At 48.2% G+C, this 18032-nt stretch overlaps 1 protein-coding gene across 1 annotated transcript in view; it reads right to left on the bottom strand.

The window, feature by feature from the left end:
* slc5a1 (solute carrier family 5 member 1) overlaps window positions 1–16525 on the bottom strand; it is a 106810-nt gene extending 90285 nt beyond the window's left edge. Inside the window, exon 1 of the mRNA XM_043686827.2 lies at window positions 16219–16525. Within this exon, the coding sequence (XP_043542762.1) occupies window positions 16219–16359 (141 nt within the window). The 5' untranslated portion in view covers window positions 16360–16525. The remainder of the gene's footprint in view (window positions 1–16218) is intronic.
* Between the last annotated feature and the right edge of the window lie 1507 nt (window positions 16526–18032).

Below are 18032 nucleotides of genomic sequence, written 5' to 3'. Positions count from 1 at the left end.
GTGGGAGCACAGGGCGGCACCAATACAGTCATCAATGTGGTCGAGGAAAAGGTAGGAATGGTGCCAGTGTAATTTCAGAAGAGGGATTGTTCCAGAAAGGCATAGCTGGGCCCCATGTGGGTGCCCATGGCTCCCTCTCTGGTCTGGAGGGAGAGGGAGGATTCAAAGGAGAAGTTGTTGAGGGTGAGGACTGGTTCCATCATTCGAATGAGGGCGTCAGTGGAGGGGGAATGGTTGGGTTGGCGAGAGAGGGAGAAACGGAGGGCTTGTAGGCCTTCGTCAAGGAGGGTGTAGGATGTAGCGGGACTGGATTTTAATGGTGAAGATGAGGTATTGGGGGCTGGGGAATTGCAAGCCTTGGAGGATGTGGAGGTTGTGGGTGGTGTCCCAGACATATATGGGGAGTTCATGGACCAAGGGGGACAGTACGGAGTCAAGATATGAGGAGATGAGTTCAGTGGGGCAGGAGCAGGCGGAGACAAACATTGACTGGGGCAGTCAGGTTTGTGGATTTTTGTAAGCAGTAGAACTAGGCGGAGTTGGAAGCTATGAGGTTGGAGGCTGTGAATGGGAGATCCCTTGAGGTGATGAGATTGTGGATAGTTTGGGAGATGATGGTTTGGTGGTGAAAGGTGGGGGTCATGGTCAAGGGGGCATTAGGAAGAGGTGTCAGCAAGTTGGCATCTGGCTTCAGCAAGATAGAAGTCGCTGTTCCATTCTACTACTGCACTCCACATTGTCAGCTGGTTTAATGGTGAGGTTGGGTTTGGAGTGGAGCGAGTGGGGGGGCTGCATGTTGTGAGGGTGAGAGAGCCCTCCACATTCCCGATTCTCCTGCTCCTCAGATGCTCCCTGACCTGCTGTGCTTTTCCGGCGCCACACTTTTTACGTACAGGACATACCTGGGCAATTTCCCAAACTGTTGGGTAGACACCAGTGTCGTGGCTGTACTGGAAAAGCTTGGCTCGGGGAGCGGCAAGTTCCAGAGCTTCAGTCCTAATGATGGAATGTTGTCAGGGCCCAGAGTCTGTGCAGTATCCAGTGAGTCCAACTGCCTCTTGATATCACATGGGATGAAAGGAATTGGCTGGAGACCACTGGAGCAGACTGAGATGGATCATTCACTCAGCACTTCATGCTGAAGACCGTTATAAATACTTCAGCCTTGTCTTTTACATTGATGTAACAAGTTCTGCCATTTACTGAGAAGAGAGATATTTCTGGGACCCCCCCCCACTTCAGTGAATTATTTTAACTGTCCACCGCCATTTCAAACTATTTGTGGCAGGACATAGATCTGATCCACTGACTGTGGGATTATTTCTGCTGCTGCCTCATGGATGCTCCAGTCTTGAGTTGCTGGATCGGTTTGAAGTCTGTCCCATTGAGCACAGTGATAGTGCCACACAACACAATGGAGGTTATTCTCAATGTGAAGGCGGGACTTTGTCTCCACAAGGACTGTGCAGTGGTCACTCTTCCCGATACTGTCATGGACAGATGCAGCTGTAGCTGGCAGATTGGGGAGGGTGAGGTCGCATATGTTTCTCCCTCTTGTTGGTTCCCTCACCACCTGCCGCAGACCCAGCTACGTCCTTTAGGACCCGACCAGCTCCATCAGTGGGACACTGAAATCCCCCACCCGGAGTACATTTTGTGCCCTTCCCAGCCTCAGTGTTTCCTCCGAGTGTAATTCAACATGGAAGAATACTGATTCATCAGCTGAGGGAGGACTATACGTGGTAATCAGCAAGAAGTCTCTCTTCCCTTGTTTAACCTGAAGCCATGAGACTTCATGGGGTCCAGAGTCAATGCTGAGGACTCCCAGGGCAACTCCCTCCTGACAGATCCTCTGCTGGGCCTGTCCATCCGGTGAGGCAGGATGTATCCGGGGATGGTGATGGTGGGGTCTGGGACAGTGTCTGTGAGGTATGATTCCCTGAGTATTACTCTGTCAGGCTGCTGTTTGACTACGTTGTGAGGCAGCTCTGCCACTAGACCTCTGAGGGGGGACTTTGCAGGGTGGACAGGGCTGTTTCTGCCATTGGCTTTTTTAAAAACAGAATCCCTACAGTGTAGAAACAGGCCCTTCAGCCCAACAAGTCCACACCAACCCTCCGAAGAGTATCCCACCCAGACCCATTCCTCTACCCTCATATTCTACATTTCCCCTGACTAACACACCTAACCTACACATCTCTGAACGCTATGGGGCAAGTTAGCATGGCCAATTCACCCTCACCTGCACACCTTTGGACTGTGGGAGGAAACTGGAGCACCTGAAGGAAACCCACACAGACATGGGGAGAATGTGCAAACTCCACACAGACAGTCGCCCGAGGCTGGAATCAAACCCTAGTGCTGGGAGGCAGTGGTGCCAACCACTAAGCCACTGTGCCAGCCTTTGTGGGTGCTGAGCAGTGTCCCGGGTGGTCCACAGTTATCATTCCCCTTTTGAGGTATTTTAGGATTGATACAGCTGATTAGCTTACTCGGCCATTTGCATGGGCTCCTGTCACAGATGGGCCAGACAATGACATATGATTGTGCTGCAGATTTCGATGTCAATGCTATGGGGTCGTCACTGGAGTTTTAGTTCACTCTCTCCATTATTGGGATTTGAACCCAAGTCTCTGGGATTCTGAACACCTAATTCTAACCCATCTCCCGCCTATTCTAGGTCAAGTACCCCTTCTAGGCCCTACTAGATTATAACAGAGGCTTCCTCGTGAGTCACGAGATCATGTTTGGTTTGCTGTGTTAATGGAGTCTTTAGTCACTGCTTTGGTATCTTTACATGTGGTTCAGAGTCAAACCCTGCAGGGCATGTACCCTGACGGCAATCTCTACGGCAACACTAATCAGAAGCCACCTAGCAACTGACATGTAAACGTAGAAACATAGAAGATAGGATCAGGAGGAGGCCATTCGGCCCTTCGAACCTGATCCACCTTTTATCATGGTCATGGCTGATTATCCAACTCAATAGCCTCATCCTGCTTTCCACCGTTAACCTTTGGCCCCATTCACCCCAAGTGCTATATCTAGCCAAGATTAGAGTGGTGCTGGAAAAGCACAGCAGGTCAGGCAGCATCTGAGGAGCAGGAAAATCGATGTTTCAGGCTGGGACTCTTCATCAGGAATGAGGCTGGGAGCCTCGGGGGTGGAGGGATAAATGGGAGGGGGGTGGGGCTGGGGAGAAGGTAGCTGAGAGTACAATAGGTGGGTGGGGGTTTACCTTTACCCCCACCTCCACCCACCTATTGTACTCTCAGCTACTTTCTCCCCAGCCTCACCCCCCTCCCATTTATCCCTCCACCCCCGAGCCTCCCAGCCTCATTCCTGATGAAGGGCTTTTGCCCGAAATGTCGATTTTCCTGCTCCTCGGATGCTGCCTGACCTGCTGTGCTTTCCAGCGCCACTCTAATCTTGACTCGAATCTCCAGAATCTGCAGTACCCACCTCTGCCTGCTATATCTAGTCACCTCTTGAATATATTTGATGTTTAGGCATCAACTGCTTCCTGTGCTAATGAATCCCACAGGCTCACCATTCCTTGGGTGAAGAAATGTCTCCACACCTCCTTCCTAAATAGTCCACTCCGAACCCTCAGACAGTGACCCCCTGGTTCTGGACGCGCTCACCATCAGGAACATCCTCCCTGCATCTACCCTGTCTAGTCCTGTTAGAATTTAATAACTCTTTATGAGATCACCCCCTCATTCATCTGAGCTCCAGTGAAAACAATCCTAACCTAGTCAATCTCTGCTTATACATCATTCCGGCCATCCCTGGAATCTGCTTGGGAAACCCTTGCTGTACTCCCTTGAGAGCAAGAGTATCCTTTATCAGAAAAGGAGACCACAACTGCCCACAATATTCTAGGTGTGGCCTCACCAAGGCCCTGTATGACTGCAACAACACATCCCTGCTCCTGTACTCGAATCCTCTCACAATGAAGGCCAGCATCCCATTTACCTTCTTTCCTGCCTGCTGCACCTGCTGCACAAGGACACCCAGATCCTGCTGCACACTCCCCTCTCCCAATTTACACCCATCGTACCAGACCTCTCCTCTCACAAAGTGTCAATTCTCGCCCCCTGTTGGGCTGCGGTGCTCTTGTCTAGATTAGAGTGGTGCTGGAAAAGCACAGCAGATCAGGCAGCGTCCGAGGAGCAGGAAAATCAACGTTTCGGGCAAAAGCCCTTGTGTCCGTCTTGATGAGTGCAAGGTGCAAAACTTCAAAAACATGTCTCTTGTTCAACGATCTCAAGTTCCTTACTATGAAGTGACTATTTGAACAAATAAATATTTCAACCACAGGCAGGCTGCCTGAGATTCCGGGTGACCAGTTTGATAAGATCTGGTGATGCAATGCTTTGTGAAGTCTGGACCTTCCCAGGCAGTGCTCAATTTACACATCATCGTGCAGACATCACCTCAACCTGAAAGGAAAACTCCAGATTCCTGACAGTGTACCCCAGCTCACCCATAGTGCAGGGCCTCAGTGTTTCTGAGGTAATTAATTATTACAATCTATCTCAATAATGTCTACATCTATTTCCAATTAATTCATGCACATCAACAGCTTTGGTTTAGAAGCTGTGCCTGGGAAAATAAATATTGTAATTTCTAATCTCAGTTCAGATGGATTTATTTTATAGCTGCCGCCACTGGTTCTGCACTCACAGCCCGTCGTTCAGTAACTTGACATCAATGACGTCATCGACAATAGCCTTGGGGTGTCGAAACTGATGCTATAGAGTCATAGAGTCATAGAGATGTACAGCATGGAAACAGACCCTTCGGTCCAGCCCGTTCATGCCGACCAGATATCCCAACCCAATCTAGTCCCACCTGCCAGCACTTGGCCCATCTCCCTCCAAACCCTTCCTAATTATATACCCATCCAAATGCCTTTTAAATGTTGTAATTGTCCCAGCCTCCACCACATCCTCTGGCAGCTCATTCCATACACGTACCACCCTCTGCGTGAAAAAGTTACCCCTTAGGTCTCTTTTAAATGTTTCCCCCTCACCCGAAACCTATGCCCTCTAGTTCTGGACTCCCCCATCCCAGGAAAAGACTTTGCCTATTTATCCTATCCATATCCCTCATGATTTTGTAAACCTCTATAAGGTCACCCCTCAGCCTCTGACACTCCAGGGAAAACAGTCCCAGCCTGTTCAGCCTCTCCCTATAGCTCAAATCCTCCAACCCTGGCAACATCCTTGTAAATCCTTTCTGAACCCTTTCAAGTTTCACATCTTTCCAATAGGAAGGAGACCAGAATTGCACGTAATACTCTAACAGTGGCTAAACCAATGTCCTGGACAGCCGCAACATGACCTCCCAACTCCTGTACTCAATACTCTAACCAATAAAGGAAAGCATACCAAATGCCTTCTTCACTATCCTACCTACCTGCGACTCCACTTTCAAGGAGCTATGAACCTGCACTCCAAGGTCTCTTTGTTCAGCAACACTCCCTAGGACCTTACCATTAAGTGTATAAGTCCTGACCTGATTTGACTTTCCAAAATGCAGCACCTCCATTTACCGAAATTAAACTCCATCTGCCACTCCTTCGCTCATTGGCCCATCTGGTCCAGATCCTGTCGTACTCTGAGGTAACCTTCTTCGCTGCCATCCAATTTTGGTGTCATCTGCAAACTTACTAATTATACCTCTGATGTTCATATCCAAATCAGTTCTTTAAATGATGAAAAGTAGAGGGACCCAGCACCGATCCTTGTGGCACTCCATTGGTCACAGGCCTCCATTTGAAAAACAACCCTCCACCACCACCCTCTGTCTTCTACCTTTGAGCTAATTCTGCATTCAAATGGCTAGTTCTCCCTGTATTCCGTGAGATCTAACCTTGCTAACGAGTGTCCCATGGGGAACCTTGTCGAATGCCTTACTGAAGTCCATATTGATCACATCTACTGCTCTGCCCTCATCAATCCTCTTTGTTACTTCTTCAAAAATCTCAATCAAGTTTGAGAGACATGATTTCTCATGCACAAAGCCATGCTGACTATCCCTAATCAGTCGTTGCCTTTCCAAATACATGTACATCCTGTCCCTCACGATTCCCTCCAACAACTTGCCCATCACCGAGGTCATGCTCACTGGTCTATAGTTCCCTGGCTTGTCCTTACTACCTTTCTTAAACAGTGGCACCACATTTGCCAACCTAAAATCTTCCAGCACCTCACCTGTGACTATCGATGATACACATATCTCAGTAAGAGGCCCAGCAATCACTTCTCCAGCTTCCCACAGAGTTCTCGGGTACACCTGATCAGGTCCTGGGGATTTATCCACCTTTACCCGTTTCAAGACATCCAGCACTCTCTCCTCTGTAATCTGGACATTTTGCAAGATATTACCATCTATTTCCCTACATTCTATATCTTCCATGTCCTTTTCCACAGTAAACACTAATGCAAAATACTCCCATCTTCTGTAGTTCCACGTATAGACCACCTTGCTGATCTTTGAGGGGCCCTATTCTCTCCCTAATTACCCTTCAATGTATTTGTAAAATCCCTTTGGATTCTCCTTAACTATTTGCCAAAGCTATCTCATGTCCCCTTTTTGCCCTCCTGATTTCCCTCTTAAGTATACTCCTACAGCCTTTATACTCTTCTAAGGATTCATTCGATCTATCCTGTCTATACCTGACATGCTTCCTTTTTTTTCTTGACCAAACCCTCAGTTTCTTTAGTCATCCAGCATTCCCTATACCTACCAGCCTTTCCTTTCACCCTGACAGGGATATACTGTCTCTAGATTCTCATTATCTAATTTCTGAAGGCTTCCCATTTTCCAGCCGTACCGTTACCAGTGAACATCTGTCCTCAATCAACTTTTGAAAGTTCTTGCCTAATACCATCGAAATTAGCTCTCTCTCCAAGACATCCTTGATCCTGGCACCAGGGATGCAACACACCATTCTGATTTTTCACTGCTTGCCGCAGAAACGTCTGTATGTGCCTCTGACTTGAGAATCCCCTCACGCAATCAATTGCTTGGAAGCCAACGAACCCCTCGTTGCATTCGAGCCAGTCTCAATATCAGAAACTTGGCTGTTCGTGCTGCATTCTCCCGAGAATCCATCACTTCCTACATTTTCCAAAACAGCATACCTGTTTGAAATGGGGATAGCCACAGAAGACTCCTTCACTAGCTGCCTACCTCTCTTACCCTTCCTGGAGTTAACCCATCTATGTGACTGTATCTGAAACTTTCCCCCACGTCCTATAACTGCCATCCATCACACCCCCTTGCTCTTGTAAATTCCTCATTGCCTCCATGTGATCTGATAGGATTCGCATCCAGACACACTTCCTGCAGACATAATCATCAGTAATGTGGACACTCTCCCTCATTTCCCACATCTGACAGGAAGAGCACATCAGTCTATTAAAGGCCATCTTTGCGCCTTAATAATCTGCAGTCCCAGAAAATAGCACCATCTTATTGCTGTAAAAAATACTGCTCCGGGGTAACTTCATACCTATGTTTCATATTTTTAAAAATATAATCAAGAGACAGATCTCAATAAAATATATAATCAAAAAAAAAAATCCACTCTATTCACCGTTGTAGATTTATAAAGAAAAAGAACAGCAAGGTTACACTTTAAAAAAAAACTATGCACTTAGCTGCTCCCATGCTAGAAGATCGTTCTCTGCCATTTTCGACAACTCCTGCAGGACACCACTCTAACCACATCTTCCCTTCACTCTCCCTGTCTGCATTTCCCTCTGGACACCCTGGGCAATTCATTGACTACTAACACCCTTTCCACGGCATCTTCCCATGTAACTGCAGAGGGTGAAACACCTGCCCCTTCCCCGCCTCCCTGCTCCCCATCCAAGGGTCTCAACAGTCTTTCCAGGTGAAGCAGCATTTCACCTGGGCCTCCTCCAATCTTGTCCACCCCCATCCCAATGTCAATCCTTTCAGGTCTGGTCGTAAGGACCCTATCCTTTCTCACAATCCGATCACTTAATCTGAATTATCTACATCTTCCTTCCATCAGCACCCTACACCCACTACCAACCCTGCTCCCACCTCAAAACTATAGCATAAATACTGCCCCCTCCACACCTCACTCCAGCTCTGATACAGAATCATCTAATTTTGAAATGTTTCCTTCCTCTATCTCCACGGATGCTGTCTGACCCACTGTGATCTCCAAGAAAACTGTGTACTTATTCTGCCCACTCTGCTGTCCTGTCACATTTGATGATCCGTGCACTATAATCCCAACTCCCTCTGCTCCTGCACTCCCTTTAGAACTGTACCCGCTATTTTATATTGTCTTTCAGCGTTCCTTCAAAGTGCATCACCTCACAGCTCTCTGCGCTGAACCTCACCTGTCACCTCTGCGTCAATTCCACCAAGGGGTCCGTGTCCTTTTGGACTTCCACGTTATCCTCACAGTTTACATTTCCTTCATCTACAAACTTCAAAATTGCCCCCTGCACACCGAGGCCCAGATCACTCAGGTGTTTATCAGGAAATAAAGTCCCATTGCCAGCCTCCAAACTCTTCCTCCAGCCCACAACATACCCATTATCACTCAGTGATTTTGGGAAAAGATTGACAAGAAAGATCTCGCCAAAGAGATATGCTCTGATGTCAGTATTGCTGAGGTATATTACTCACATCCATTGGCTCCATCTCTATGTTACTGCATCTGGAAAGCAGCTTTTGAGGAAGACAGTCCTGTACCAGGATGTTCTGGAGCTACTGAAAACCTGAGTATGTTTGTTGTATTGACCTTTGTAAGCAATCACCAATTCCTCAATGTTTGCCAACTCTCCTGTTTTAACTTGGTTTGTCCATAAGGCTTTCAGCAGCAACGCAACCAGACTTCCCATCGGGGGGGGGGGGGGGGGGGAGGGGGAGGGGGAGGGGTGTTAGGAGACTGACAAACACCAGGATTAATGGAGCTCACATTGGGATTGGTGCTACACATCCTGTTACCGTTTGTATCCGGAGGCTGGAGGCTTCCACAATGCACCGCCTCCCATTTCTCACATTTGCTGAACTTTCAAGGGACCTGTCATTTTTTGGGGAGATGGGTAGAAGATGGTTCTGAGTCGACGTCCAGATAATGGTCACAGGATCAAGAAGACTCCAGTCTGCCCCCATGCATTTCATTGAATCCCTCCAGTGCGGAAAGAGGCCATTTGGCCCATCCAGTCCACACTGACCCTCCAAAGAGTGCCACCCCCCCCCCCATCCCCAAATCTCACCCTGTAACACTACATTTCCCATGGCTAATCTAGCTCGCCCATTGCACATCCCTGAACGCAATTTCACATGGCCAATCCACCTGACCTGCACATCTTTGGATTGCGGGAGGAAACCGGAGCAGCCGGAGGAAACCCATGCAGATCCAGGGGGAATATGCAAACTCCACACTGACAGGCACCCGAGGGTGGAATCGAACCTGGGTCCCTGGTGCTGTGAGGCAGCAGTGCTAACCACTGAGCCACCGTGTCCAAGTTAAAATACCTAGTGTGTTATGTTTCAGCTAGGGTCATCCAATGAAGAACTGGATAGCCTCCTCTGCACAAGAACAGTTCTGTTACTTTGAGATTAAACCATGGGCTCTGGTCTCCATACCACCGCTACAGTGAATTTGCCAGTCTTAGTCAGGAGTTGGTGGTGGGGGTAGTGTATGGTGGAGGTTTGGCGGGGGGGGGGGTGGTGTTTGACGGGGCAGACTGCGATACATTGCACTGGTTGGCAATGCAGAGAGACACTAACAGTGTCGGTTTAATTCCTCTAATGGCTGATGTGGACTGGACTGTGGTTACCTTCACTTTGATTTCACAATCCCAACCAGGTTGAGTGAGGTGATAAATCATCAGCTTTCGACCAGAGAACAAGGAGATGGGCAAAGGAACTAACAGCAACAAGAAGCAGAACTATTTTACATGGCGAGTGGTCAGGATCTTGTCCAAAGCAGATACAACTGGGGATTTTGAAGGAGCTTCAGGTCAGAGTCTGAAGATAAATCATTCGTGGAGCTTTGGTGGAAGGACAGGAAAGTAGGATTAGCTGATGGCTGTTTTCCCTGGAGCATCAGAGGCTGAGGGGTGACCTTACAGAGGTTTACAAAATCACGAGGGGCACGGATTGAGTGAATGGTCATGGTCTTTTTCCCAGGGTATGGATTTAAGGTGAGAGGGGATGGATTTAAGGTGAGAGGGGATGGATTTAAGGTGAGAAAGGAAAGACTTGAAAGGGATGTGAGGGGCAACTTTTTCACGCAGAGGGTGATGCGTGTGTGGAATGAGCTGCCAGAGGAAGTGGTGGAGGCTGGTACAATTACAGCATTTAAAAGGCATCTGGATGGGTAGATGAATAGGAAGGGTTTAGAGGGATATGGGCCAAGCGCTGGCAAATGGAACTAGATAAATTAGGGATTTCTAGTTGGCATGGATGAGTTGGACCAAAGGGTCTGTGTATCTTTGTGACTCTAACTAACTCGTTCTGCAATGTGTAGACTTTTCTTTGAGTCCACGCCCATGTTTAAATAACTAAGCACACTGAGCGAACAAACTCAGAATCAAAACAGTGGAACTTGGGTGTGTATTCAGGAGACTGGTAAAGAAGGAGAGGGAGGTAGAGAAGTGGAGAAATGTAATGAGGGTGTTCCAGAGAGGTAACTAAAGGCTAGTACCGATGGTGAGGTGATTGGGGTGTTTCGAAAGGACATTTCTTAGATCATAATAACTCATTAAATCAGAACAGGATTTGCTGTTATAAAAACAATCAGGCTAATGGTGGGTGAACTACCAGATACAGACACACGGTCAATGGTGTGTGAGATCTGTTACTCTCTCACTCAGTTTCACAAAAGTAGCACCTCATATATTAAATGATATAGAATTGTGGAATCCCGACAATGTGGAAGCAGACCATTCGGCCCATCGAGTCCACACCAAAGAGGATCCCACCCAGACCCAGTCCCTAACTTTATCCCTGCATTTCCCAGGGATCTAACTCCTAACTCCCGAGACACTATGGGGCAATCTAGCATGGCCGATCCACCTAACTTGCACTTCTTTGGATTAAAAATAAAAATAAAGTTGATTTTAAAATGGCTGACAACAGATCCAGAAAGGACATGAGGAAAAACCCACTGGTGAAAAGTCAAATTACTTATGCCCCGTCTGAATGTATCTTCTGGAAGTACCAAATCCTGGGGATATACATAACAAAGAACAAAGAGAATTTACAGCCAGGAACAGGCCCTTCGGCCCTCCAAGCCTGAGCTGATCCAAATCTACTATCTAAACCTATTGCCCAATTCCTAAGTGTCTGTAGCCCTCTGCACCCCCCCCCCACCTACTCATGCATCTGTCCAGACACATCTTAAAGAACCTACCGTGCCTGCCTCTACTACCTCTGCTTGCAACGTGTTCCAGGCACCTACCACCCTCTGTGTAAAGTACTTGCCGCCTGTATCCCCCTTAAACTTTTCACCTCCCACCTTGAAAGCATGACCTCCCGTTATTAAATCCCTCACCCTGGGAAAAAAAAACTTATCTCAATCTACCCTGTCTCTTCCCTTCATGATTTTGTAGACCTCAGTCAGGCTCCCCCCTCCCCCCCATCTCCTTTTTTCTAATGAAAACAATCCTAACCTACTCAACCTCTCTTCATAGCTAGCACCTTCCATACCAGGCAACATCCTCGTAAACCTTCTGCCCTAGATATTTATGGTAATTAGTTACTACTCCAAGTGATCTCTCAACAATATGGTATCTGGGTGCATCATGGCTTTCTATGGCAACTTCTCTGCTCAGGACCTTCAGAAACACAGAGAGTTGTGATCACAGCCCAGTCCATCACACAAACCGCCCTCCCATCCATGCTGCCTTGGGAAGGGAGTCAACTTAATCAAAGAGCCCTCCCACCCCAGTTATAATCTCTTCCAACCTCTTCTGACAAGCAGAGGATACAAAATCTTAAGCACACTACCAACAGATTCAAGAACAGCTTCTTCCCCGCTGTTATCAGACTTCTGAATGGACCGCTCCAATTCTAAATTTGATGTTGATCTCGCTCTCTGTGCAGCTGCTCTGCAGCCATAACGTTGTACTCCATACTCTGTCCTATCACCCTGATGGAAGGTTATGGTCTGTCTGTACTGCACGCAAGACAAAACTCTTCACTGCAACCAGGCACATGTGACAACAGTAAATCAAATCCAAAAATAATGGTTATCAGTCAATCTCGAGCCACAAAAGCACCTATCACAAATGTGGACTCTCAATCTTCCAGGATTTGTGTGTCTTGCATTAAAAGGTGGCAAGCAAAGGAGAGAAAGATTTTCACCTTGGCTCCAATGGGACCAAATCACAGGAATGCCATATTTCAAACAGAATTACACTTATTGCCTTTGAAGTGTTTACAGAGGAACCTCGATTATCCGAACCAGATGGGCGGGCACTACAGAGGAACCTCGATTATCCAAACCAGATGGGCGGGCACTACAGAGGAACCTCGATTATCCAAACCAGGTGGGCAGGCACAACAGAGGAACCTCGATTATCCAAACCAGATGGGCGGGCACTACAGAGGAACCTCGATTATCCAAACCAGATGGGCGGGCACTACAGAGGAACCTCGATTATCCAAACCAGGTGGGCAGGCACTACAGAGGAACCCTGATTATCCAAACCAGGTGGGCGGGCACTATTTCATTCCAATAATTGATTATTCGGTTAATCGATTCAATGCCTCTCCTCTGGGGCTCGGAGTTTTCTGAAGTCTCCGTTTTCCTCGCTCTGCCTGCCTTGTTCTCTCTCTCTCTCTCTCTCTCTCAGGGTTTGTTTCTGAGCAGGGACACACGCATGTGTAAGGGACCTGCAGCATTGCTGAAGCCTCCTCCAAACTGCCCACCGCCCCCATCAGTTCAATGGGATTGACACAGCGAGCACTTGCTAAGTCCGCTCCCTATTCAGGAGACAAGGCAACATCACACCGCACACGAGCCCACGTCCCTCCCCCATCAGAGCCTCCAACCCTGTCCACCAACCGGCACTCCCCAGCACCTCCCATCCTCCCCACACACTGTCCGCCTTCCCTGTGCTGCCTTGCCCCCACCCACCAATACCCCCACTCTCCCCTGCCCCCACTGCGCTCCCCTGCCCTCCATCTTCCCCCATCCACCATCTGCCCCCACCCACCATCCCCACTATCTGAACCTGCTGCCCCGCCCTCCCCAGCACTACCCTCCCCCCCATCTGCCCCCTCCCCGCTTCCCATCCAACCCAGCTGCCCCGGCCTTGTCCAGTCTTGCACCCCCCTCCCCCCCACCCCTCTCCGGGGCAGCCGGACTGGACACTAACAGTAAGACTGCTGCTGCCTTTGGGGTGAGTCTCACTACAGCACACACAAACACACACGCACACACACACACACACACACAAACATGCACACACGCGCGTGCACACATGCGCACACACATGCACGCACATACATGCACACGCACACACAAACACGCACACACGCACGCACACATGCACACGCACACACGCACACGCACATACACGCATGCACACGCGCACGCACACACGCATGCACGCACACACAAACACACACACGCACGCACACACATGCACATGCACACGCACACAAACACACACGCACAAACACGCGCGTGCACGCACACGCACACACGTGCACACACACAGACACGCACACACAAACGCACACATGCACACACATATACGCACGCACACGCACACACATGCACACACACGCACATGCACACACACACATGCACGCACACGCATACATAGAACAATACAGCACAGAACAGGCCCTTCGGCCCACGACGTTGTGCTGAACATTTGTCCTAGCTTAAGCACCCATCCATGTACCTATCCAATTGCCACTTAAAGGTCGCCAATGATTCTGACTCTACCACTCCCACAGGCAGCGCATTCCATGCCCCCACCACTCTCTGGGTAAAGAACCTACCCCTGACATCTCTCCTATACCTTCCACCCTTCACCTTAAATTTATGTCCCCTTGTAACACTCTGTTGGACCCGGGGGAAAAAGTCTCTGACTGTCTACTCTATCTATTCCTCTGATCATCTTATAAACCTCTATCAAGTCACCCCTCATCCTTTGCCGTTCCAATGAGCAAAGGTCTAGCACTCTCAACCTATCTTCATACGACCTATTCTCCATTCCAGGCAACATCCTGGTAAATCTCCTCTGCACCCTCTCCAAAGCTTCCATATCTTTCCTAAAGTGAGGTGACCAGAACTGCACACAGTACTCCAAATGTGACCTAACCAAAGTCCTGTACAGCTGCAACATCACTTCACGGCTCTTGAATTCAATCCCTCTGCTAATGAACACTAATACACCATAGGCCTTCTTACAAGCTCTATCCACCTGAATGGCAACTTTCAAAGATCTATGAACATAGACTCCAAGATCCCTCTGTTCCTCCACCTTACTAAGAACCCTACCGTTAACCCTGTATTCCGCATTCTTATTTGTCCTTCCAATATGGACAACCTCACACTTGACAGGGTTGAACTCCATCTGCCACTCCTCAGCCCAGCTCTGCATCATATCTAAGTCTCTTTGCAGCCGACAACAGCCCTCCTCACTATCCACAACTCCACCAATCTTCATATCATCTGAAAATTTACTGACCCACCCTTCGACTCCCTCTTCCAAGTCATTAATAAAAATTATGAACAGCAGAGGACCCAGAACTGATCCCTGCGGAACTCCACTTGTAACTGGGCTCCAGGCTGAATATTTGCCATCTACCACCACTCTCTGACTTCCACCGGTTAGCCAATTTTCTATCCAATTGGCCAAACGTCCCTCTATCCCATGCCTCCTGACTTTCCGCATAAGCCTACCATGGGGAACCTTATCAAATGCCTTACTAAAATCCATGTATACAACATCCACTGCTCGACCCTCATCCCTCACATGCACACACACACACACACATGCGCACACACACACATACACACACACGCACATGCGCACACAAACACATACACACACACACACCCACACATACACGCACACACGCGTACACACACATACACACACGTACGCACACACGTACATGCACATGCACACACACATTCACACACATATACACACACACACACACACACACACACACACCTTTTTACTGAAACTTTTTGACAAGTCCCACCTTTGCCCTGTACAGGAAAATATTGGAGATTATCTGGGAAAGGGGGGTTTACGGTACACCCCTGTGTCGTACTCCAGGAAAAGTCGGGGGTGGGGTTTAGAGAGAGAGAGAGAAAGAGGGGGCGGGCAGTCAGTCATTTGAAGTCCGTGCCTGGGCTCCCCATCGATGTCCAGGACTGTTCTTGGCAGCATTTCACTAAGTCCAGTTCACTTTTAATCACTGTAAACAAAAGGCTTGATCAGTGTTGGAAACACGTCTTTGATGTAATGTTTCTACCAGGACTTTGAGATCTCCTTCGGATAATCCGAAATTCGGCGAAGTGATATTCGGATAATCGAGGTTCCTCTGTGCTCGGAATTTTGTCCTGAATGAAGGCTTTGATAAAGCTCTCCTTCTCTACTACCAAGTGATTTGTAACGATGAGGAGGGTGGGGTGATTAAGGGGATGAGAGAGTCTCCCATTTTAAGAGGGATTGTCAGTGACAGCCTGTCACCTGTGTCAAGACTCACCCCGTTATCTCACTTCTAACGTCTGAAATCAGACAAGATGGGGAAAAACAAAAGACATCAATAAATTGCACTCTGCTGAAGAGTCATCTCTCCTTGGAACATGAGCTTGCACTCTCTCCTGACCTGCTGTGAGCTCCAGCATATTTTTGTTTTTAGTACAGATTCCAGGGTCGGCAGCAATTTGCTCCTATCAATAAATTGATCCGTGTCTATCATTGACTGGCCTGTCTCAGATAGGAGCTACGCGGATAGATTGGGCATGCATAGAAAGTCAGAACTCATTCCCAAATAAACTTTCAACAGTGCAAAAATATCGAAATCAAATACAAAATACAGTATCATCTCAATTTATACATTGTCAAAGTACCTCTGCAATCTGTGCAGAGGGAAGGTAAATCTCCAGTCCCCCTGAATGCTGAAGTATTGAAGTTGTACTCATTCAGTGCTGAAGCTTTTCCCCTGTGAACTTACCCAGATTCCCACGGCCAGCACCACCAGGAAATAGATGACAATGACTGAGATATCCGCTGGGTTGTTGACAGCTATTGAGGGCTTGGTGTTGCCAGCACCTGTAGTGGTGGCACTGCCCGGGGATATGGTGCTGTGAGCCATTGCCACTCCTAAAACACGCAGCTCTCTCTCCCTCTCTCTGCCTCACTGGAACGGACAGGGAGATAATGCCGAGATTCCTGCAGCTTTTTTATAGAGCTAACCAGCCAAGGTGTGGTTCAAATTACCTTTTCGGTTAATGACAAAACCAGGAAATCAAAAGAAAAAGGGTCGCTTAGTACAATCGAGTGCAACTTTGCTCCAATCACAAATTTGAACATTCCCCACTTGTTAATCATCAACAAAGTCTGGTAACAGGTTTCAGTCCCTCTTCAAAGGATTGCAGGGAGCAATCTGAGGCTTGACTCCCTCCTCCCAGTCGCAGGGGGGTGCTGCACTGTCAGAGGTGCTGCCTTTGGACTGAATCATTAAACTGAGTCCTTGTCCTGCAAACCCCAAAGTACTCTTTTCCAGGGCACTGTTTAAACTAGGGCCGTGGGGGTGTTCCCAGTCAAGTTCATTATCTTACAATCAGAGTATTTACCTCATTGCTCTTTGTGGAGTCTTGTTGTGTGCACGTTGGTACAATTACCTGGCACAATGGCACTTGTGATTGGTGGAGGTCAGTCATCTCAGCTCCAGGGTAGCGTGCTAAACCCAACCATCTTCAACTCCTTTATCAATGACCTTCCCTCCATCGTAAGGTCAGAAGTGGGGATGTTTGCTGATGATTGATTTTATTTTATTACTGTCACGTGCACCAAAGTACGGTGAAAGGTACTCGTCTTCCAAGCCTTCCAGGCAGCTCATACTGTACAGGTGCGTCAGGGGAACAGAGCAGAGAGCAGAATCCAGTGTTACAGCTCCCCATAGCTCAGATCCTCCAACCCTGGCAACATCCTTGTCAATCTTTTCTGAACCCTTTCAAGTTTCACAACATCTTTCCGATAGGAAGGAGACCAGAATTGCGCGCAGTGTTCCAACAGTGGCCTAACCAATGTCCTGTACAGCCGCAACATGACCTCCCAACTCCTGTACTCAATACTCTGACCAATAAAAGAAAGCATACCAAACGCCGTCTGCACTGTAGAAATTCTCCAATGATCCTCAGACAGCTCCTTCCAAACCCACGGCCACTTCCATCTGGAAGGACAAGGGCAGCAGATACATGGGAACACCACTACCTGCAAGTTCCCCTCCAAGCCGTTCACCATTGCGACTTGGAAATAGATCGCTATTGCTTCACTGTCGCTGGGTCAAAATCCTGGAACACCCTCACCAGGGGCATTGTGGGAGTTTGACACCACATGGGCGACAGCGGTTAAGAGCTGCATCTCCCCATCACCTTCTCAAGGGCACTAAGGGATGGATAAAACCTGCTGGCCTCGCCAGAGACACCCACACCTCACAAGTATACTTTTTAAAATTCTCTGTTGGTCTGTCCTGAAAGATGGCAAATCATTCCCTCTCTTCCTTTGAACCTATTCTGCACTTCACCCCGAGTGATGTGATGATCCACATCACCGGCAAACATCATCTGAATATTTCTCTCAGTTTTTTTCTGCCTGCTCCCACCCATCTGTAGCCTCAGCACAGATCCAATCTGTTGGATCAACTTTCCAGTGCAACGGTAAATGTAAAACATAGCTTTTGGACTTTAATAACATCACAACTTTTGATAGGAACTGTCGAGTCATCCTGAGCTCAAAATGTTAACACTGCTTCTCTTCCACCCC

The sequence above is a fragment of the Chiloscyllium plagiosum genome, unplaced genomic scaffold, assembly GCF_037043375.1.
Source record: "Chiloscyllium plagiosum isolate Xiang-an unplaced genomic scaffold, Cpla_swu_hap1 HiC_scaffold_24, whole genome shotgun sequence".
In the NCBI taxonomy this organism is placed as follows: Eukaryota; Metazoa; Chordata; class Chondrichthyes; order Orectolobiformes; family Hemiscylliidae; genus Chiloscyllium; species Chiloscyllium plagiosum.
Note: the sequence above shows the minus strand (reverse complement) of the source record. Positions and strands in the feature narration are given on the sequence as shown.